This window comes from Aricia agestis, chromosome 5, assembly GCF_905147365.1.
Source record: "Aricia agestis chromosome 5, ilAriAges1.1, whole genome shotgun sequence".
NCBI classification, from domain to species: Eukaryota; Metazoa; Arthropoda; class Insecta; order Lepidoptera; family Lycaenidae; genus Aricia; species Aricia agestis.
This window is the reverse complement of record NC_056410.1, coordinates 5,368,242-5,388,343: the sequence shown is the minus strand read 5'-3', so window position 1 is coordinate 5,388,343 and position 20,102 is coordinate 5,368,242. Positions and strand designations below refer to the sequence as shown.

Genomic DNA, 20,102 nt, shown 5'->3' with positions numbered 1-20,102 from the left:
GTGGACCGCACGATCTGCAACCTTTTCGTAAATAAATTTTGCGATTTATATCAAAAGGATAGTACTTTATTGCTGCATTAAACATGAAAATGATTAAGAAAAATAAATCTGTGAAACATAGAAATAAACCGAAAGCAATAGTTAAACCTAAAAAGGAAAAAGTGCTCATCGTAGCACAAGAAATTAAATTTGCGCGATTGTTGTCTGGAAATGATAAAAAAACAAGGGATCGAGTCTTAAAAACAATGAAAAAATGGCTTTATAGTTGCTTTGAAAAGTGCTACGGTATGTAGGAAATTGCATTGTTTTTATTTGTTTATTTATATTATGTTACATGCTTTACATGCAATACATAACCTTAAAATTTGTACTGACAGTGTTGCATTAATTATTATTTGATATTACTCCTTTATATTCCTTGAATATTAAACTATCTGCTACAGACATCTAAAAAGTTGCTGTTTAATGAATAATTTTTATTGCAGAATTCAAGGAGGAGGATTTTCTTAGGGTTTGGAAGGGGTTGTTTTATGCAGTGTGGATGTCTGACAAGCCCTTAGTTCAGGTATGGTTATTAAATTATTGAACATGTCTAAAACTGTCACAGGAATGTCTAAAACTTATTGTTTAAATGTCTACAAATTACTGTATTTTGTTATCTTTTTACAATTTACTACAAAATATATATACTTCCCAGTTACAATAACAATAATTATTATTATTAAAATTTTGTTTAACATTGTTAACTTATAACTTTTTGTTAACAGGAAGATTTATGTGAGAGTATCTCTGAGATACTTGACCTTTTCCCTGAAGAGCAGCTGAAATATGCCCTGATGATGACAAAGGCTGGATTCAAAGTGCTAGCAACAGAATGGTACGGCATTGACAATCACAGGATGGATAAATTTCTCATGGTATGTGTTCTTATCTAGTATATAGATAGTAAAACTAATTGGTCTGTCAGCTTAGGGATAGATTACACAGTGCAAGCAGCTGAAGTGACAGTCGAAACCTACTGTGCCTGTGTACTTGCAGGAGAGCAGCTTAACTCGCCTCCCTGGGTCACACTATGCAAGCTGACATCTTAGTAGACAGGTACTGCCCCAGTACATTTGTCTAGTTGAGTTGTATCTGTGGTGGGGGGAAGGCAAGTGAAAACAATAAATATTGTAGTAACTCACACATAAGCAACTGGCTCCCTGGTACAATGTCATGAAAGTAACTTGTATGATGCGGTCATATGGTGCCAGTAGCTGCACCTCAGTAACTGACTAGGTCAGCATGCATAATGTAACCCAGGCATTACACTACTACATCTTAGTAAATTGCATCTTACTTTAAATTGTTTACGCAAAAAACATAATATTAATACAATGCATAATAGCTTGTTGGGATACTTATATCTTGTCTATATTACAAAGCTGTTGTAAGAAGACCCCAAAAGTTTTTTGTTGTGTTAAATTAAATTGTATACTTGCGTAATTTCAGTTGGTGAGACGGTACCTCCGAGGCAGTTTCAGATGTTTACTCCGCAGCGGTTGGAGTTTAGACAGCTGTAAGAAATATGCTGACATGATAGCTTCTGATGATAGTAAGAACACTTCATTAATCTAAGTTATCCCTTACAATAGGGACCATTCAATAGGCTACTTGACCTATATTCAATTTCATTGAACATATTTCTAGTAGAACTTGGCCTAGGAAACCGTATTTCACCCTTATCATCAAATAAAAGCTTATGATTGATAAATAGAGTCGATTTGAAAATATGATTTTATGAAAATAGGATTTGTACTGACGAAAACGCTTTTGCGGTACTTCCGATATGGATGTGACATCATCAGACTCGTAATTTAATATCTTTTATTTATCGCGCTCATTATATTATGTAAGTTTATTTGTACATAAATAATAAGAATAAGCGTAGAAAGATTTGTAAAATATATTTTCTTGAATAATTCAAATAAAACATCAGTTTTATATTTTATCTCCATTTATTGTAGACGGGAAAAGAAATGGCCAAAACTTTTCTCCAAAAGTTTTCAACATTACAAATGATTTCTAATTTCTTATTTAATTCTTTTATAATTTTTGGGCCCTTTTAGACTCGTACATTTAGCACATAAAAAAATGTTCAATAAAAAGAGTTTAAAATACAAAACGTATGACGTCACACTATGGCGGACAGTATTTTCGGCGCCATTTATAAGGCATATTTTTCAATCATTTTTATGGGTTTCTACTGTGTAAAATATTAAAATATTTTTTTTTTGTGAAAATTAATGATTAAGAAGCGATTAGCATGAAGAAAAAAAGTAGGTCAAGTAGCCTATTATAATATTTATGAAAATTTTGCTATTAAAATGTTAAAAAATATAAAAGAAGGGCCACTGCAAGGTTAATATTTTATAAAATATTGTTTTTTTACAAAAATAATGAATTAAAAGTAACTTGAAACGGAACGGATTTCGAAACACCAACCAGCGTTCCATGACGTCACACTTGCTATCCCCGCGTTCCATTTAGCGTTAAAAACGATCAAACGCCTAAAATGCCTCCTATTTTGAGCATTTTGATCGTTTCGAACGCTAATGGAACGCGGGGCAGGAGGTGCCAAAATTTAAATTGACAATTTTAAACCGCATTTTTGCAGTAAATTCCAAGTGTTTTAATTTGTCCATCCAGCTTTATTATAATCTTAGTTCAGTAATATTGTCCATTAAATGGAAACATATAATTTTTCTTTTCTATTGAATTAAATTTTATTATTAATGGATTGTTTAAAGCTTTCAGAGGTTCCAAATGGTTAATGAATGTATTCAAATTGACGTAAATACATATTTTTATTTCCAGGTATACTTGCATTAAAAACACCAGTGTACGCTCGAAACGCCATGTCCCTTATTCTGCACATCACAGACTGCTATCTTGAGGAACTGGCTAAAGTGAGTATAAATTACATTCTTGCTGTCCACATTACGAGTTAGGCCACACTTTATTACGGTGGTGTTGTCGCATTGGAGATGCTCTGTTTATAAATAATATTTTTTTATAATATACAATGTGGTGTTGAGTTGGCAGAGGTAATTATTGCTAATGGGCATTTAACAATTAATTATTATTGCTAATGCTATTTTTACCAACACTACTGAGCAATGTGACCTCGTTCTAATTCAAACAAACTTAGTTTGCTATTTACGTAAGGATCAGTTTAAGCATTTTATAAACTTTCAGGTCAGCAGGGGCGAGATACCAGAAGCGAGTCTCGCGGAGTTGCTGCGGCCGTTCACCGCTCAGGTGTGCGGGGGCGAGGCGCTGTCCGTGTGCATGGCGGCGCGGCGACTGCTCACACAGCTGGTGCGACACAGCGAGCTCGGGCTAGAGTATCAGGAGAAGGAACGCGCTTGGCAAGAGGTACAGTCATTATGATTAACAATAAATACAATACCTACCATACTCTATAACCTACGCGTATTTGTAAAGTTATTATTTATTAATTATAACCAATCATTGTACAAATCTAAGAAATAATTAAACATTAAACCAGAAAAAGAGAAATCTACAATAATAAAGAGATGACACCATACATAATGCATAGACACATTATAATATAATTCCAATTTATACTTGTCATATTATCGAGGTTAAATAGGAATAACTGGATACATTCGTTTTAGATGGGATGTCCAGCTGGCGGGCCAGACGCGCTAGAGCCGGCGTCTGATGACGAGCAGCCCCAAAACTCTGATGCCGAGGATGTTGACGATGAAGCGTAAGTCATTATTACGTTGACAACTAAAAAAAAACTGTAAATATTGACACAGTTGGTGCACTATATCTACATTCCCGATAAACTAGGTAATAAGCCCATTATCTCTCAGTGTCCCGTAGTGGTCTTTGAGGGTCACATACTCGTGCAGATTTCAGTGTTAGTGAAATCTTAAAAGCTATTTATAGTCTCTAGTAGTGTTGGTAAAAATAGCATTAGCAATTATATTAATTGTTAATTGCTAATTAGCAACAATTCAATTAATCGTACTTGTTAAAAAATACGATTGCTAATATTATCGTGCGCAATAGTCTGCGATCATGATAAAATATTCACGTACGCGCTGTTACGCACCGCGGCGCTAACTATTAATGAATAGCTATTGTTCACCCGATGCGAAATAATACTCGACGCGAGAGTTGCGATGCGAACCGATACTTCATTGCCGATGCCGCATTTTTAGCAGATAGCAAAGCAATAAGACGTAGCATGCTGTGACATCAAAATTAGCATGTTAATGAAATTATTAGAAAAAAACGGCACCTGCAGCTCTTCTAATGTTGCGAGTGTCCATGGGCGACGATAGTTGCTTTCCGTCAGGTGACCCGTTTGCTCGTTTGCCTCCTTATTTTTGAAAAACAATTGCTTATTTCCAGTGGTCCGCTAGACCCCCGCGCGGGGCGTGTGAGTGTGACGCTGCGGCCGCTGCCGGTGCCCGCGGCGCTGCTCGCGGCGCAACTGCGCCAGGCGCTGCGCACCGCCGCGCCGCGAGCTATCAAGCGGGCCAAGCTGTGTCTGCACAGGTAAAGGGATGCTTTCCTAGACGTTCCGATTTAGGACATCGGAGATTAGGTATATGTAGCTGCTAATGAAGAGGAATATGAAATAGTAGTAACTGTTTATGTGTGTAGTACCACAGTGACTTCGACGTTTTTATATTTAAATGTATGTATTTTAATACACAAAATTTTAAAACATTTATTAGCTTATTTTTATTCGCTGGTCAATCAGACAAATCACTTGCTTAATTTCATATCAATTGTCATTTTTGTGTGTTGACTGCTTGACTCTTGAGAGACCACTGGGTGCTCACATTTTCTTCCTCTCTCCCTCTTACTTGCATTTGGAGTTGAAGAAGTTTCACTACAGTTGTGGTCTCAAGCAGTGTTCCGCAACAGGTGTGCCGCGGCGCACTGGTGTATAGTCGCCAGTAGTTGGTGGGCACCAAAAAATTACATTTTACCAACATATTCCTTTTTATAAGATCCAAAAAAGGAAACGCCTCAGGACAATGGAATAAGAATCGGGAACAGAGCACCCCCATACACACTCAATCAATTTGTGGTGTACTTCCAAAAATTTACATTTTTCTAGCCGTACCTTGAACACACAAAGTTTGCAAAACACTGGTCTTTAAAGCACACAATTTTTTCTTTGTAGATTCGAGGAGCTAGCCAACAACCGGTACCCGCTGAAGCTGCCTGAGGAGGAGGTGTCGGGGGCGGAGGCCGACTTGCCGGTGACGGAGCCCGAGCGCGCCGCCGCCCGCCTGCGGTCGCTCGAGCGGCAGCTGGTGGCCAGCACAGACGAGCTCGCGCTAAGAGGTGAGAGGACTTATGGGCTACGAGTATGGCATAAGATCATGGATACGCTTGATTGTAACAACCAACTTTACCTATTACCTGTTTCTTTACCTGAGTCATTCCAAAATTAAGGGTGAAAATTTTGGTTCCATAATATGCATATTGCATGTATGTTCAGTCCCCTCTTTTTTGTCGGGGGTTAAAAATTCTCGTGTCACAATGTTAGTTACCGTACACTCCGAAACGGCTTTACTGATTTTTAGCAAATTTTATATGCATATTCAGTAGGTCTGAGAATCGGCTACTTTTTATATAATAATAGTAAATTATTACAACTCGAGACTGACGGCGACCATTGTTTGTGCGACGGGATAGCGATGGAGGTTGCCATGGTGACATACTTATTTAGTCACTTCAATAAAATAATATGGGCGATATACTTCATATGGCAAAACAACGTTGCCGGGACAGCTAGTAATATGTAAATTGTAATCTGTCACAGGACTCCGTCGCAAGCACCGCAAGCGGCTGCTGGCTCGCAGCCGCGCCGGCATCAGCCTCATCGATGAGTTGGGCAATCCTCCTGACACGACGGTATAGTTACATTATATTTTATATTAAAATGGGATATTATTAAATGCACATCAGAATAATTTTTCAGCATACTACCTTAACTCCGCTAATTAACTGAATGCATACCAGAAAAACTAATGCTGATCAAAAAAAACAATTGATTAACTGAACATGTCCTTCAAAAAAAACTTAAACATCATACAAAACGAGACGACCTTTATAACCGAATTCACACCAAAAATATGGTTCATACATCGGATATATTATTTGTAAAACTAAAATTTAAATTGTTTATCAAAAATACTAATTTGCACTCTAAATTGGACAATCTTAAAACGGAATTTCTAAAAACGATATCGAAAGGTGCACCACAATAAAATCAATTTTTATTATCAAAACAAGTCTACAAATTGACAAATCGTGCAACTAAAATATTTTTAGCCTAACTTTATTTTCTTTTTGTTTCTCTGTGTTACTGAAAAACATGTTGGGGCCTCCTCATCTAACGCCTCACTCACTCCTTTGCGCTCGCTCTTTACTCTTTAGGGACCACAGATATATCTTGATTTATTTCTGTGTTAGCGACAAAGATTTTTGGTAATTATGATGAGTTAAGGTGAAAGATTTTATCATTCCAAAACTATATAATTCAAGGTTTCTTGATAAAAATTAAGAAAAATTATCAAAATTTACTACTGTATTGTAATTGTATGGGTTAATAAATTTATTAATGATTCTTAAATAATTAAGAGCAATGTTGGCCCAATACGACTTGATTGGGTTAGTTTAGATAGTTAAGGCGGGAGCGTAGCTCCCGCCTTAGCCATCGTGGTTATTTTTTGTGAACCACCCAGAAGTAGGAGCCCCGCGTAGCGGGGCTTCATCGACACTTAATTGAAGCCAGTTGTTTTTTTTTTCTTTAGTAGCTTATCAACCCCTAGAGCACAATTCCTAAGCCGGAGGCTTAATTATTTTGCAATATATCGGTAAGGAACCCTTTGTGCGCGAATCCATCTCGCTCTTTGCCGATTGTTTATTATTATTGTTTATAAACTAGAGTTACCATTCACTGTGCCAAAGTTTAGTCCATGTGAAGTTAGCACTTGATGATTTTTATGTGTTCTTAATTTTATGAACATAACAGATTAAATTGGGTTTTATTTAGAATAAATGATGTTCCTAAAAGTAATTTAGGTGATGGTTTTCCTTTAAAAAGTTGTAGTATGTTTGTTTGAACTAAGGAATTGTTAGATATACTATTTGAATAATAGTTATTCGTTCAGTAAAACAGTTTTGCAAATAACTTTAAATAGTATGATGAATTCGCATTATTTAGGGTGCATAATTAGTGTTCAAGTCAGTATTTTTGGTGAAACTTTCAAATATTTTGATCGAGAAAAAGGAATATACAGATATTGATTTAAATACATGCCTATTAAAATTAGCTGGTTAAAGATAAATGCAAATACAAAATCTCGATATTTCGAGTTTGTGAAAGACAAACAGCAATAGCTAGTTTCACTTTATAATTTCGCATAAAAAGAATTTTTATAATAGGGCGATTCCATTATCGCGGGTGCAACATTTTGACGCACTTAAAGCGTCCTACTTACAAAATAAAACACATTTATTAATAAATTATATTTTGAAGGGATACATTTTAACTAGTTCAATCATAAATTGTAAATGAAAACTAAAATTAAATCTAAGAAAAGCCATAAAACATGTTTGAAGTACTATCGCGGGTGCAACCATATTGGTCCTCTATTAAGAACTCGGACGAGTTCATTTGAGAATACTGCTAATTGTGGAACTTTTAGTAATTTATTAACCCATATTTCAAAAGTGTATAAAAGAAAGATATGATTTAACTAGATACAATTAATTTAAGTAATTAGTACTAGGAATTATTAACAATTTTCACGATCGCGGGTGCAACATCAGAATATCGCGGGCGCAACGAGTCTAAAGAAATTGAATTTATTCATAAGTCTGCGACTAATTTCTACATTTTTGATATACAATACATAATATTATTAGTAAATTGTAATAATACTATTTAAAATTTTATTATTTTTTAATTATCAGTCATTTATCGGTCTGAGAAAATAAATCATCTAAATCACTAAAAACAATTAAATAATGTAACTTAAGCAAACGTTTTTTGATGTATTGTTATAAAACCGAACTACCGCACACCTTTAATTCAAAATTAATATTTGTAATTTAAAATAATAGGGGAGAATTATAAGTAAAAATATTTTTTTCAAAGAAAATTATTAAATATTTATGATTTTTCCTGTCATTTGTAGCATTTCTTCTAAAATATTTAAAAATAAAAGAATATAAATCATCATTTTGAAACATCTGTTAAGTAATACATGAAATATTTCGGAAAATATAAAACACGACGTGACTCCATTCAAATTTTTATAAATCTTGTAATTACATGTAAAGTATTAATAACAAATATAATGTAACGTTATTGTTTACCTTAATAATATGAAATAAGAGGAAAATCACTACAATAGTCAAAAAATAATTCGTTGCGTTTCCAATTGTACTGCTTCGATCGCGGGCGCAACCACTTTAAAGGTTCTGTTTTTTTATTAAAAATAATAAAATAGTTTGTTCCAATGATTAATTCTAATTTCCCTCACATTTCTCCTTACTTTCACAAAGTTTTAAATTATTAACAACATATTTTAGCGAGAAAACTAAACTTTTGTACCTTTTTTATCGCGGGTGCAACCGTAGCAATTTTCCTTTAATAATGTTTGAAAACTATTTCAAAATTGTTGTTTTTTTTTGCACCGAAATAGAAACTTATGTTATACAGTCAATATTATGTAATGAAATTCAACTTCGAGATAGTGATTTAGAGTAAAAATGATCATGTGTGGCATTAGCAGTTTTTCTCGCGCCGTTAGATGATATCACTTCAAAATGCTCTAAATCATTCAAATTACAATTTTTACTCATAAAAGTTCTTTTGCTAGTAAATATACATCTTTTTATTTATAATTCAATAAAAAATGTAACAAATGCTATACTTTAAAAATTCGTGTTGAGGGTCGTCTCTAGCGGAATCGCCCAACACCTATTTTTAATAAAATATACTTATTTTATTTTATTTTTGTTCGGCGGTCGGTCATTAATAAAATATACTGCAAGACCTTACCGCCGATAGTGCTCGGGGATCGTCGCTGTAACAACGATGATGCCTGATGCACAATGCAGTGCGTCAGAATTTTCAATGTGTTCTGTTTGTAGTTTATAATAATTGTATATATTCTGTCCCTTAGAATGGTAAATGGAAAGTTGAAGACACTCAAACAGAGAAGAAACAAAACAAAGGAGACTCTAATAAAGAAAATGTTAACAAAAAGAAAGATCGCAAAAGAAAACTGAACGATTCAAAGGGGGATGATAATGTCAAGGCAAAAAGAAAGCTACAGGAAATAAAAAAAGACGAAGACCAAAAAGTAAGTAAAAAGAATAACAAAGTAGTAAATAAGAACACTGTAACTCCTAAACAAGTAAAAGTACAAGCGAAAACAGATAATGCTCAAAAAAAGTCAAAACCAACTAAATCAGAAAACAATATTCAAAGTAAAGAGTCCAGTAAAAAAATCCCCATTTCTAAGCCAACAAAAGTAAGCGAAATCGAAAAGAGCACGCCGAAGAAAGTCCTCGGAAGCAAAGTAAAAAACTACCAGAAGCAACTAGACAGCGCAAAGAAAACCATGGAGACGCCAAAGAAAGTTAAATTCGTGTTAAAAAACAACAGCATGCAGGGGCCTGTTGATTATTACAAGAGTGTTCGCGAGAGCCCGAGCATACCTTTCGATAGCAGTAAGAAACCCACTAAGACGAACCTCAAGCCGTCTACACCCTCACCTATAAATCCATTCTTCAAAAAGAAGTTACGACTCAAAAATTAAAAAGTCAGTGATAGTTTATTTTGACAAAGCCATATAAAACTTTTTAGTGAATGGTGTAAATCTAGTACTGAGACAGTACATCAATTTTTATATTAGGAACATGATGAAATAAGTGTAAGGTGTTGCTAATATATTTTATGCTTTCTAGAAGTCGACTTAGGACTTCCAGTATTCAATTTTTTAAATTAGTGTTACATGATAACGGGGAATATTGCTCCAAATCTTAATGTTGTGGTTTTAGCTCTATTTTAAGGTATATTTAAAATTTTACATTGTCCTAAGAATAGTTGTTTCAAAATATGGTGCACTTTGTAGTTGTTTTGTTTGCAACTTGTTTGTTATGACTGCTTCAAAGCTTTATACCTTGTTCGTCGATTACGAAGCAAAAAATGTTTTATTATGTTTTAATATCTTCTTTCTTGTAAATAAAAGTAAATAAAATTTTGTGACATCTCACTAATTTGTAGGGTTCACATACAAAAAGTTACGATATAATTAATAATGATATTACCAACAATGTTAGAAATGGTTTTATAGGCTAGTCTTAGTTTAGCCTGCCGATCCTGCAATGTGAATTTTTCTTAGGATTTTAGCAAGCTAAAATTTGTGTAACTTTATAACTATGAATAATAAAAACTAAGGAAGAGTAACTGTGTCAAAAAATTTGCAAAAAGAGACTTGAATACATGCAAGAATTTTGTTTAATTACTAATTAGTACCTGGATGACCGAGCTTTGCTCGGTATAGCAAACACTCATTGACTTCGTGTTACTTAATAACGCCATCTGCTGGTCGTTAAAACAATTAGTTGCTAACAAAATAGTATTATTATTCGCCAATAGATGTCAGGAAGAGTCATATTTTTCAGTTTATCGATAAAACACGAATAAAAATACATTTTCTGAAAATGATTCCTAGCCAGATCGATTTATTGCCCCCGAAACCCCCTATATACTAAATTTCATGAAAATCGTTGGAGCCGATTCCGAGATTCCAATTATATATGTATATATATACAAGAATTGCTCGTTTAAAGATATAAGATTATAGAAGTGACAATTAAAATTATTGTCAACGCCTTTATTTCGAGTGTAGGGCCTGTTTCACCACTTTCTGATAAAGTGCAGAATAGGCTATTCACAACTTTTTGACAGATTCTCCATACTTGATCTGTCAAGTTAAGTGGTGGATAGTTTATATGGGCCTTATCAGGAAGTGATTAAACAGGCCCTTAGTGTTTCGTAGCTATTGTAATATTTTAGTGTGCGAAAAGGAACCAAATTCAAAACGGTTAAAGTATGTGAGCTACGATTACTTAATTTTTATTATTCGTAACTTTATAAGTATATTACATGTTTATTAAAATTCATGGATTGAGGACGTATTTTATTGTTGTAGACTGGTGTTTCTGTGTAAGTTCTCTTAAGTGGCATTCGGATCAAGACGACCGCGACCCATTGCTTAAGGCGCTTTGCAGACGGGCGGGGCGGGCCGGTCAGTTTCGCCGCGAACGATAGCACAAATAGTCTTGATTCGAATGCTACCTATAAGAAGCGCTTACACGGGCAATAATTACGGCAGTAATTGCTCGGCGACACGAATGGAGCAATTTGTTTCATATCGCTCAAATATTCGATGCCCACATCAGTCAATATTGTATTGTGCAAAATTGCTGCTTGTTGCGGCAAATTGCTTGATGTAGCCGTGACGTCAAAGTTGGACAAGAATTGACTGGAGTTGAGCAATTTCAGTTGCCCGTATAAGCGCACCATTAGAGAACGTGATATCTATTGTAACGCATATTAACAAAATATGCACTTTTAAACAAGCTAGATCAATTATTGTATTTAAATCTTGTTACTATTATTAAGAACATAATTGTCAATATTTAAGAAAGCATCTATAATATTGTCGAAACTAACGCGCATTAAGTATTTGCATTTGTTGTCCCTTTCTGTAAGGGTCTGACTGTGTCGCGACTCACGACGCGAAGATGTTTGATGACGTCGCACTTATTTTCAATATCGTATTGATATTTTCGCACCGCGTCGCGACTCTGTCTGATCCTCACATTTTGTAATTTCGATGGTATAGAGCTAAAATACTTTTAAGGAATTTGAATTGGTTATTGTAAGACGAAATAAAATGAAATGATGAAATAAAACTGCACGTGTATAACTGTGTATATAGTATGAATCTACAATCGCGTACATCTATATTTACATTTAAAATTCATTTTTACAAATGGTCTCTTCTTATCTAACATATAACCGGACCGAATATATACTGGCCGCAAAAACATCAAGTGAAGAAGCATAATCGTCAAAATTATTGTGTACCTAGTCCTTACAATGTTTTCCACTAATCAGAAATGCAAGCCCTGTAAAACTTTGCAGAAACTTTTTATGAAACTTCACAAAATGTTTAAGCATTGCCTTATGTAGTTCGGAATTATAGTTTTTATAAACAATCCAAATAAATATTGTAAAGTCATAAAGATTAAAACAATCTACATATTTAATTTATGGTACTTATCACTATTGCAACAAATAGAAAAATCCCAAGGTACTCCACATACCAGTTGTCTGCAGACCTGCAGTCAACATACAGTCGGTCCGGTGTATAAATGGGTAATATCTACCTAGGTCTAGGTATAACGGACATCTATAAAGCGCGTTTCGTTAACACGGGGGTATGACAAGCTTTATTTACAACATTACACCTACTTTGAAAATCTTGAACTTTGAGCGACATCTGCTAGGCACGGAGTGTGAGTCTACATCGGAATACAACAACGTAATAATATTTAACATACATTTAAAATAGATTACACATTCTATCGGTTTTGAAATGATTTTAAGACAAGAGTTTGAGTGGCTTACGCTGGTTTTATAATTATTCAGATTTCGGTTTAAACATGATAAATTATTAAATCAAAATTTAATATTAATAAAACATAATTATATTAAATCTTAAAATATGCTTCGTTTATATTAGAAAAATTATTAACAAATAACAATTTAATTTTGATTTAACGTTCCAAATGTAAACTCAACAGGCCGATACCTATTCTGCGTCAGGAACATTGCCCCATTGGTGTCTTAGTGCTTCACTAACAGACCAAAAGCCCGGGATAAATAATCTCGACTGCAATAACAATCTATTTCATCAGACCAAACGAGACGAAATAATCGACTCGTGAGTGACATAGGAACCAAGAGTTCATTCGCTCAAAACGTAAAGTGCGTACACTTGAGATGATAACCTATATGTGGTCCATGTTTTATTTTCATAATAAAAAAACTATTTTTTTAAATGTGGGTAGTTTTAACATTTAAATATTATGCGTCTACCCACTCGCAACATCTATAGAACATTTAACCATTGAATCAATACAAAATTCTATTGAGGTGAACGAACCGAACATTCTATTTTACACATCCGTTTAGAAGAAAATACTGCATCACTCGTTACCTGCGACCTGTGTTTACCTCAATCTAAAATTATATTGAAACGTTGTACATAAACTATGCAATATACTACATATCAACATTCATATAAATTCATTTTGTATCTTAACATTATATCTTATACTTTACATCTACTTAGCTGTCCGATACCAGAATGTACCCTCCAAAGTTATTTCTGGATTTGGAAGTATGAGTTGCGACGTAGTTATGTTAGGCGATCCGCGATGGTTTGTAAGTGGGAATGGAGAATACATTCAAGTATACGATCAGGCAAACACATAATAATATATTACTTACAATTTATGGCAGATCAGAGGAATCATGTTTCTAGCTTGACGCTTCCAAGTATAAAACGGTATTTCTCACTATCTGGAGCCCAATTCAGAATACCTCGAATCAAAGTTCGGTTAACGCGCTAAATCTTTATGCGTCGTATGGCCAAATAGGACAGACTGACAAGTGACAACCAATCCGAGATCGAGAGTTGGGGAATTGGGGTCTTCAAAATAACCTCGGAATTATACTTGCAAGTGGCAGCTTCCATTTTCTCTAAATAATCTTCAGATAAATATTTTGGGCGTCCCGGTGTAAAACCTACGCAAGATACACACGTCTTATCGTTATTAACATTTGTACAACTTATATACTTAATAAAAATAATTAAAAACGTAAAAATTATGCGTTTCGTATGTTTGTACGTTTGAAACAAATCACTAACGAACGTGTACAGTCAGACTCAAGAGCACTTCAGAGTATGGACTGCGGCGTTTTGTTTGATTTCTATATTTGACGTCAAACTATGCATATTTTTGGTATTGACTGTACACTTACTATTTTAGAGTAATTTCATCACTTCTAAAGAAAAAAATGTTGGAAGAGCCTTTGTACATTTTGAACTTTAACATTAAACTACGTATACAAAAATATTATATATTTTGTAAAATACGCCGAGTATTTATAATATTATTTACGATCAGTAGGCGTACTACGAAACGGTTTTGAGACTCAAACAATCCGACGAGAATGCCGCGTCTTGCTCTTACAACGTCATTTCACGTTTGTAAGAGTAGGACACAACATTCTCGTGCGATTGTTTGAGTCTCAAAACCGTTTCGTGGTACGGGCCCAGGTGTGTTGTCAAATTCAGAAGTCACAGCGTTGCTGCTTTGTACTAAATAAAGTTACAGTTCTATGGGTCTGTACCTAAACAATGAAAAATCTCAATATTAAGTCAACAATGTCATAACTTTTATATCTTTAATTCATTTTATAATTTCATCTTAGGCCATTTTTCAGGTTAGGTACAAATTCTGAGGCGCTTCGAGCCTCTATCGTCGTAAAGGTATCTGTCAGGTTATTTTTTTCTTTCCAATTGCGAACTTTGTAGTACAATTATTGAGCCCTTATATATCGTACTTCAAAGTGTATTGTAATCTCAGTCAAGTATCTTCGTCGCCTTTGCATTTTAATGACATCTCTCATATCTGATATAATTCTTACATGGCAAATGATTTTCGAGTGATCATATTATGATCAAAATATATTTTGGAATGACTAAAGAAACCTAAAAATTAACGTAGTTAAAGAATTTAATCGATTCCTTGTCTAAATGAAGATTTTTTTCACATTTGATATTATTTCTTGGCACAGTTTCAACGCGTTATATATCCTTAATATGTAAAATGCAACGACTTTTCATGAAACTATATTGATAGTCATAACTATTTACTGAGCCAAGCATACTTTTTATATAGTTCGTCAATGATACGGTTATATACATTTTTTATCGGTTCAGACTACTAAGAGAGCTGTATACTGTGAAGAGAGCAATAATACTCAGATCAAATTTGGCCTTAATCTGGTGATATACAAAACAGTATGAAGTGTAATTCCATCGTGCTATTTTTTTAGAATTTTAGGTATAATTTTAATTTTGACCTGGTAAAAAAACTTGTGCTAATTCGCGTATGCACGGCAAACGTCCAGTCGTGAAGCACGTAGATTCGTCCATTGACCTACCGCGATCCCTTTCACTCCCGCGCACATATTATATCTCAATTCCGCGCAATAGCAACGTCAGTCGGTCGTGAGAGAGAGAAAGAGATAGCAAAAGTCAACGCACCTTCAAAGAAATTAATTCATAGACAGATTGTGGACCTACGTCATTTGGTCGTGATATGTCTATTCATATTATGTTAGTCAACTGGGTTTGACATAACGCGACCAAATTACTTAGTTCACCATCTTCCAATAAATCAACTACTCTGCCATTTTCTATAGACTACGAGACCGGACATTCGACGCTACTAAATATTCATAGCAATGTAAATCGGTGAGTTTAGTACGAATAAGTATTATCGGAGTGTGCGGGCGGCGCGGGGCGGGACGAGTGCTGCTATGTGCGCGGCGCCACGGCCGGCGGCGGCGGCTTCGGCGGCAGACGCGGCGCAAGCCTATAAGAGAGATTATATTCCATTTATCCACTAGTTTGTGCGTTTTAAGATGATATGGGTGACACTTCTCATATTCCTTGCTACGGGTTTTTTTTACAAGAAAACAAAAAAATCAAAATGAATAAAAATGAAAAGTTGCTAAATGCTAACTTATTAATATTAAATTATAAATTTTAACTGTGAAAATTATTGTTACGGAAATATTTGAAAAATGTCAGATGCATGAAATGGAACTTATGCCAATAGAGATTGACACTGTTGAATCGAAATCAAATCGATAAAAAGGGCGGCCATTTTAAATCGCCGGCGCCACTCTGAAACGTCAGTACGAAATCGATAATTTCGATTGCAATTCCTTTACGAAGCGATTCGATATTTTTAAATTATCGATTAATTTTCTTAGGTAACTTTCCTACTATTGTCAATTATAATGTGTCACCCATAAATGCACAAACTATAAAAGACACAGGGATGACGTTGACAAAATCTTATATATATGGATATGTTAGTCATATTACGAAGTCTGGGGCCGTACCACGAAAACGTTTTGAGCCTCAAACAATTATACGAGAATGCCGCGTCCTACTCTAACAAATGAGAAATGACGTTGTTAGAGCAGGACGCGGCATTCACATTGCTTGAGTCTCAAAACGCTTTCGTTGTAGGCCTACTGACTCGGGACAACTGCTGCCACCTATAGCTCCTGCACGGTCTCTTAGAGCCAGTCCACACGACGCGTTGCGTCGACGCAGCACTGCCGTTGTGTTGTTCTACATACAAACAACCAAGGTGTACACACACCGCGCTGCGTCGTCGCAATGCACACATGACGTACAGCAGCCCCCGAGACGAAGCGGGAGGGGGTGTTGACGTTAAGACTGCTTCGTAATAACGCTGCAATGACACAGTGCCCTTATAGCTTAGTATAAGAGCCAGTCCACACTAAGATATATATACTCACGCGGCGGTATGATGTCGTCGCTGCAGCAGCGCGGAGTGGGCGGGTCGCAGCAGCTCGGGGGCGGGGGGCGGGCGCGGCGGCAGCGGGGGCGGAGTCAGCGCCGCTTGAGGTGACACGCTCGCACCCGCCGGCGAACCGCCAGCGCCGCCCTCGCTCCACGACTGCTAGAGATTAGATAAACTTATTAGGATACACAGTACACACCTCTATACTATAAAAATATTTGCATTTGCTGATATGGTCTGCTTCACCTGCCATACAATTACTGCTTCAAAGAATCAAACAAATGACCAAGAACCTGCGACGGCCAGACCTTCCTCAATTTAGGGAAAGCTGAAAGTTTACCTATTTGTGACCTTTACAGAGGTAAGAACGACCAGCAACTATGGAGTTTCGGTCGCGGTTACTCTAGGTCTTAGGAGGTATCCAGTTCTGATGGTCTACCCAACCTTCGAGAAAGAGTAAATTGAGGAAGATCTGGCCTTCGCAGGCTCTTATTCTTTTTAGAGACAGCAAAAATTGTTATTACATTATTATTGATTAATATGTGGTATACTCTTTTTTAATAAGAACTTATTTAGTGGAATTGAAAACAACTGACCAGGTGAGGCGTCGGCGGCGCTGCGGAGTCGCGCCGTCTCCGAGGGGGTAAAGGTGGGGGACCGTCCGCTGTAAGAAAGTATTGTATATTATTTAAAATAAAATGAATAAAGCACTATCAATCATGAATCATCATCATTGCGTGTATACTTACAGTTATTTTGGTGTGAACAAGGTGATGTCGCTGACGGGAAACTGAATGCCGCTCTGAAAATAATGTCATTGTATTACCATATACAAACAGGACAATAATATATAATGTTGGTGCATTAATTCCCATTCCTCACATTGCTACAAAATTACGCTACAATGAAAATATTTAAGCAGGTCGAGACATGCCGTAGGAGAGATAATATAAATATAATGTTGGTGCATTAATTCCCATTCCTCACATTGCTACAAAATTACGCTACAATGAAAATATTTAAGCAGGTCGAGACATACCATAGGAGAGATAGGGAAATAAAAAGTATTTTTGTGTGTGAAAGAGAGATAATATTTCGTACCTGTCCGGCTGTGCGGGGCTGTGAGACGGCAGCGGCGCCGGCGAGCGTTTCGGCGACAGAGCGGGACTTCTGAAGAGATCATGATGTTTCGGACTGGGCAGGGGCCGATCAGGTGGTTCGGGAGGTTCGTTTAGGGCTGAAACAAAAAAGTTAATGTTCATCAGCTGCCACCTTGCTGTTAAGAGTTTGTACTTTTAAGTTGGGATAGTAAAATGGCCTGTTATTTGTTTTAAACAAAATTAAATCTTTATTGGAATATACCAAATTCTCAGAAACGAAAACCCTGTATGAGCATTTATATATTTTACAAATTATACTCTGGTTGTCCTGGCATCATGTGGCAGTATAATATGAGCTACTTACAGGTATCTGATCGCCTGGGCAGGACTTTCGGTGGCACGTCGACGTCGGCGGCGCCCACGGTGCTGCTGCGCGGCAGAAGAGGCGGCACTCGCTCCTATATAACAAAACAATCATGCATGTGTCTTTTGTTACAATTTGTTAAAAAAAAGTAAGACAAATGTTATCTAACGTTATATAAATGCTATGTGGGAGCACCTTTAGTTTCTTTGAAATACCATATCTTTCAGGAATTCCTAATTCTAGAGATTGTAGGTAGATTTTTCTTCTTAACTTTCATGACCGATCTTACTTGTCACATTTTTATTTTAATTTGTTAAAAAAAAGTTAAGACAAATGTTATCAAACGTTATATAAATGCTATGTGGGAGCATCTTTAGTTTCTTTGAAATACCATATCTTTCAGGAATTCCTAATTCTAGAGATTGTAGGTAGATTTTTCTTCTTAACTTTCATGACCGATCTTACTTGTCACATTTTTATTTTAACCCAACCTACAGAATAAATACAGAACTTTTATACTGCAGCTGTCTTTCTATCACTACTAAGGGCCTGTTTCACCGCCTCCTGATAAGGTGCCAGATAGGCTTATTTGGCAGATCTTCCATACTCTATGTGTCAAGTTATGTGGTGGATAGCCTGATCAGGAAGTGGTGAAACAGGCCCTTAATATCTCATGATATTTGAACATCTTTTTGTTCCGTCGGCGGGATTCGAACCCGACCCCGGCTTGAGCTGCCACACACTCTTAACCATTGAGCCACAGAGGTCGTCGTCGTCGTAATTATTTTAATGTATACCTGTGGCTCCTGTCGCCTCGCTGCCAGGTGGTCAGCGCTGCGGGAGTAGAACAGCTCGGCGTCAACCACAGCCGCGCGCGGAGACAGCGCCGTGCGACGACCGCCCGTCGACCAGTTCCTATAACAGTATAAACATACACCTTCTTAGTAAAAACAAATCGACACGGTTTATAAGTTATACAAAATTTTGTCTTGCGAGCGAATTTCCTTTGTTTGTTTTATATCAGGGGTGGCCAACCGGTCGATCGCGAATATTAGTCCAGTCGATCGTGGCCAGGCGAAAAATATAAATAATTAGACCAGAATACCAGAACGATATGCTAGACTATGGTGTTTCATTAAAAATTTCGAGAAATATGAACTTGGTAGATCGCACAGGGTTTCGTTAGTAAACACATGTTAGGTCTAATCAAGTTGGAGCCACTCCTGTTTCATACAAAAAAAATGCCCGTAAAACAAAGACAATACTTTGTAAAACTTATTTATTGTGTCACTTTTAATAATAATAAAGATAACCCCCTTACTGTAATTAGCAATTTACAATATAATACAGGAGGACCATTACCTGTCATGTCTTGGCGAATGATTGTCTCTGGGTGATGGCGGTTCATCGCGGGTACCACCACTCCTGAAATTATAAGCCATTATTAACTATATTATGTTATTATGTTTTCATACAAACTTTTAAATAATAAGTAATCCAGTACTTTTTAGTTTTGTAACACTGTAGGCGGGTGGAGAAATTATTACTCATTAGTATTTTATAAATTATTCATAATATTAATTTATAATTAATTGCCTTACACATAGTTCATAATTTATATTTTTAAGTTTATATAGGAAAGTAATTATTATTATTAGTAAGTATCTATTATTTTATTAGTGGTTATATTTTGAGTTTATGCCAGCGAGTATTAGCAACGATGACCTTCCGGATGATGGATCGGACTTTCACTCGCTTACATCCTTGTCACATTCCTCAGATGAGAGCTTTCACAGTCTCTCACAATCTCTTGATGTCTCTCTGGAGACAACATTCGCATCGTTCCCCCGAAACTTTAACGCTGTACACATCAACGC

The 20,102-nt window shown here is 35.9% G+C and overlaps 2 protein-coding genes across 3 annotated transcripts in view; one reads left to right on the top strand and one right to left on the bottom strand.

The window, feature by feature from the left end:
* Nucleotides 1-10,534, top strand: LOC121727386 (ribosomal RNA processing protein 1 homolog). The gene is made up of 11 exons (XM_042115206.1): nt 1-285; nt 486-565; nt 768-917; nt 1,492-1,594; nt 2,857-2,948; nt 3,238-3,417; nt 3,681-3,775; nt 4,429-4,575; nt 5,213-5,376; nt 5,858-5,949; nt 9,234-10,534. Exons 1-11 carry the CDS (start codon nt 84-86, stop codon nt 9,870-9,872), a joined length of 1,944 nt encoding a protein of 647 aa, XP_041971140.1. The 5' UTR covers nt 1-83; the 3' UTR covers nt 9,873-10,534.
* A 3,813-nt stretch (nt 10,535-14,347) lies between these two features.
* Nucleotides 14,348-20,102, bottom strand: part of LOC121727384 (protein son of sevenless) — a 39,089-nt gene continuing 33,334 nt past the window's right edge. For both annotated transcript variants that reach the window (XM_042115199.1, XM_042115200.1), the window contains 8 exons: nt 19,588-19,650; nt 19,023-19,140; nt 18,226-18,319; nt 17,863-17,998; nt 17,511-17,563; nt 17,358-17,425; nt 16,757-16,920; nt 14,348-15,795 (listed from right to left, as the gene is read on the bottom strand). In XM_042115199.1, coding sequence (XP_041971133.1) covers nt 15,738-15,795; nt 16,757-16,920; nt 17,358-17,425; nt 17,511-17,563; nt 17,863-17,998; nt 18,226-18,319; nt 19,023-19,140; nt 19,588-19,650 — 754 coding nt within the window. In that variant the 3' untranslated portion in view covers nt 14,348-15,737. The remainder of the gene's footprint in view (nt 15,796-16,756; nt 16,921-17,357; nt 17,426-17,510; nt 17,564-17,862; nt 17,999-18,225; nt 18,320-19,022; nt 19,141-19,587; nt 19,651-20,102) is intronic.

Coding starts and splice junctions, on each gene's coding strand:
- LOC121727386 (XM_042115206.1), top strand. CDS start 84: ATGAAAATGATTAAGAAAAATAAATCTGTGAAACATAGAAATAAACCG. Junction 566..767: donor CTGACAAGCCCTTAGTTCAG/GTATGGTTATTA, acceptor TTTTGTTAACAG/GAAGATTTATGTGAGAGTAT. Junction 4,576..5,212: donor GCCAAGCTGTGTCTGCACAG/GTAAAGGGATGC, acceptor TTTTCTTTGTAG/ATTCGAGGAGCTAGCCAACA.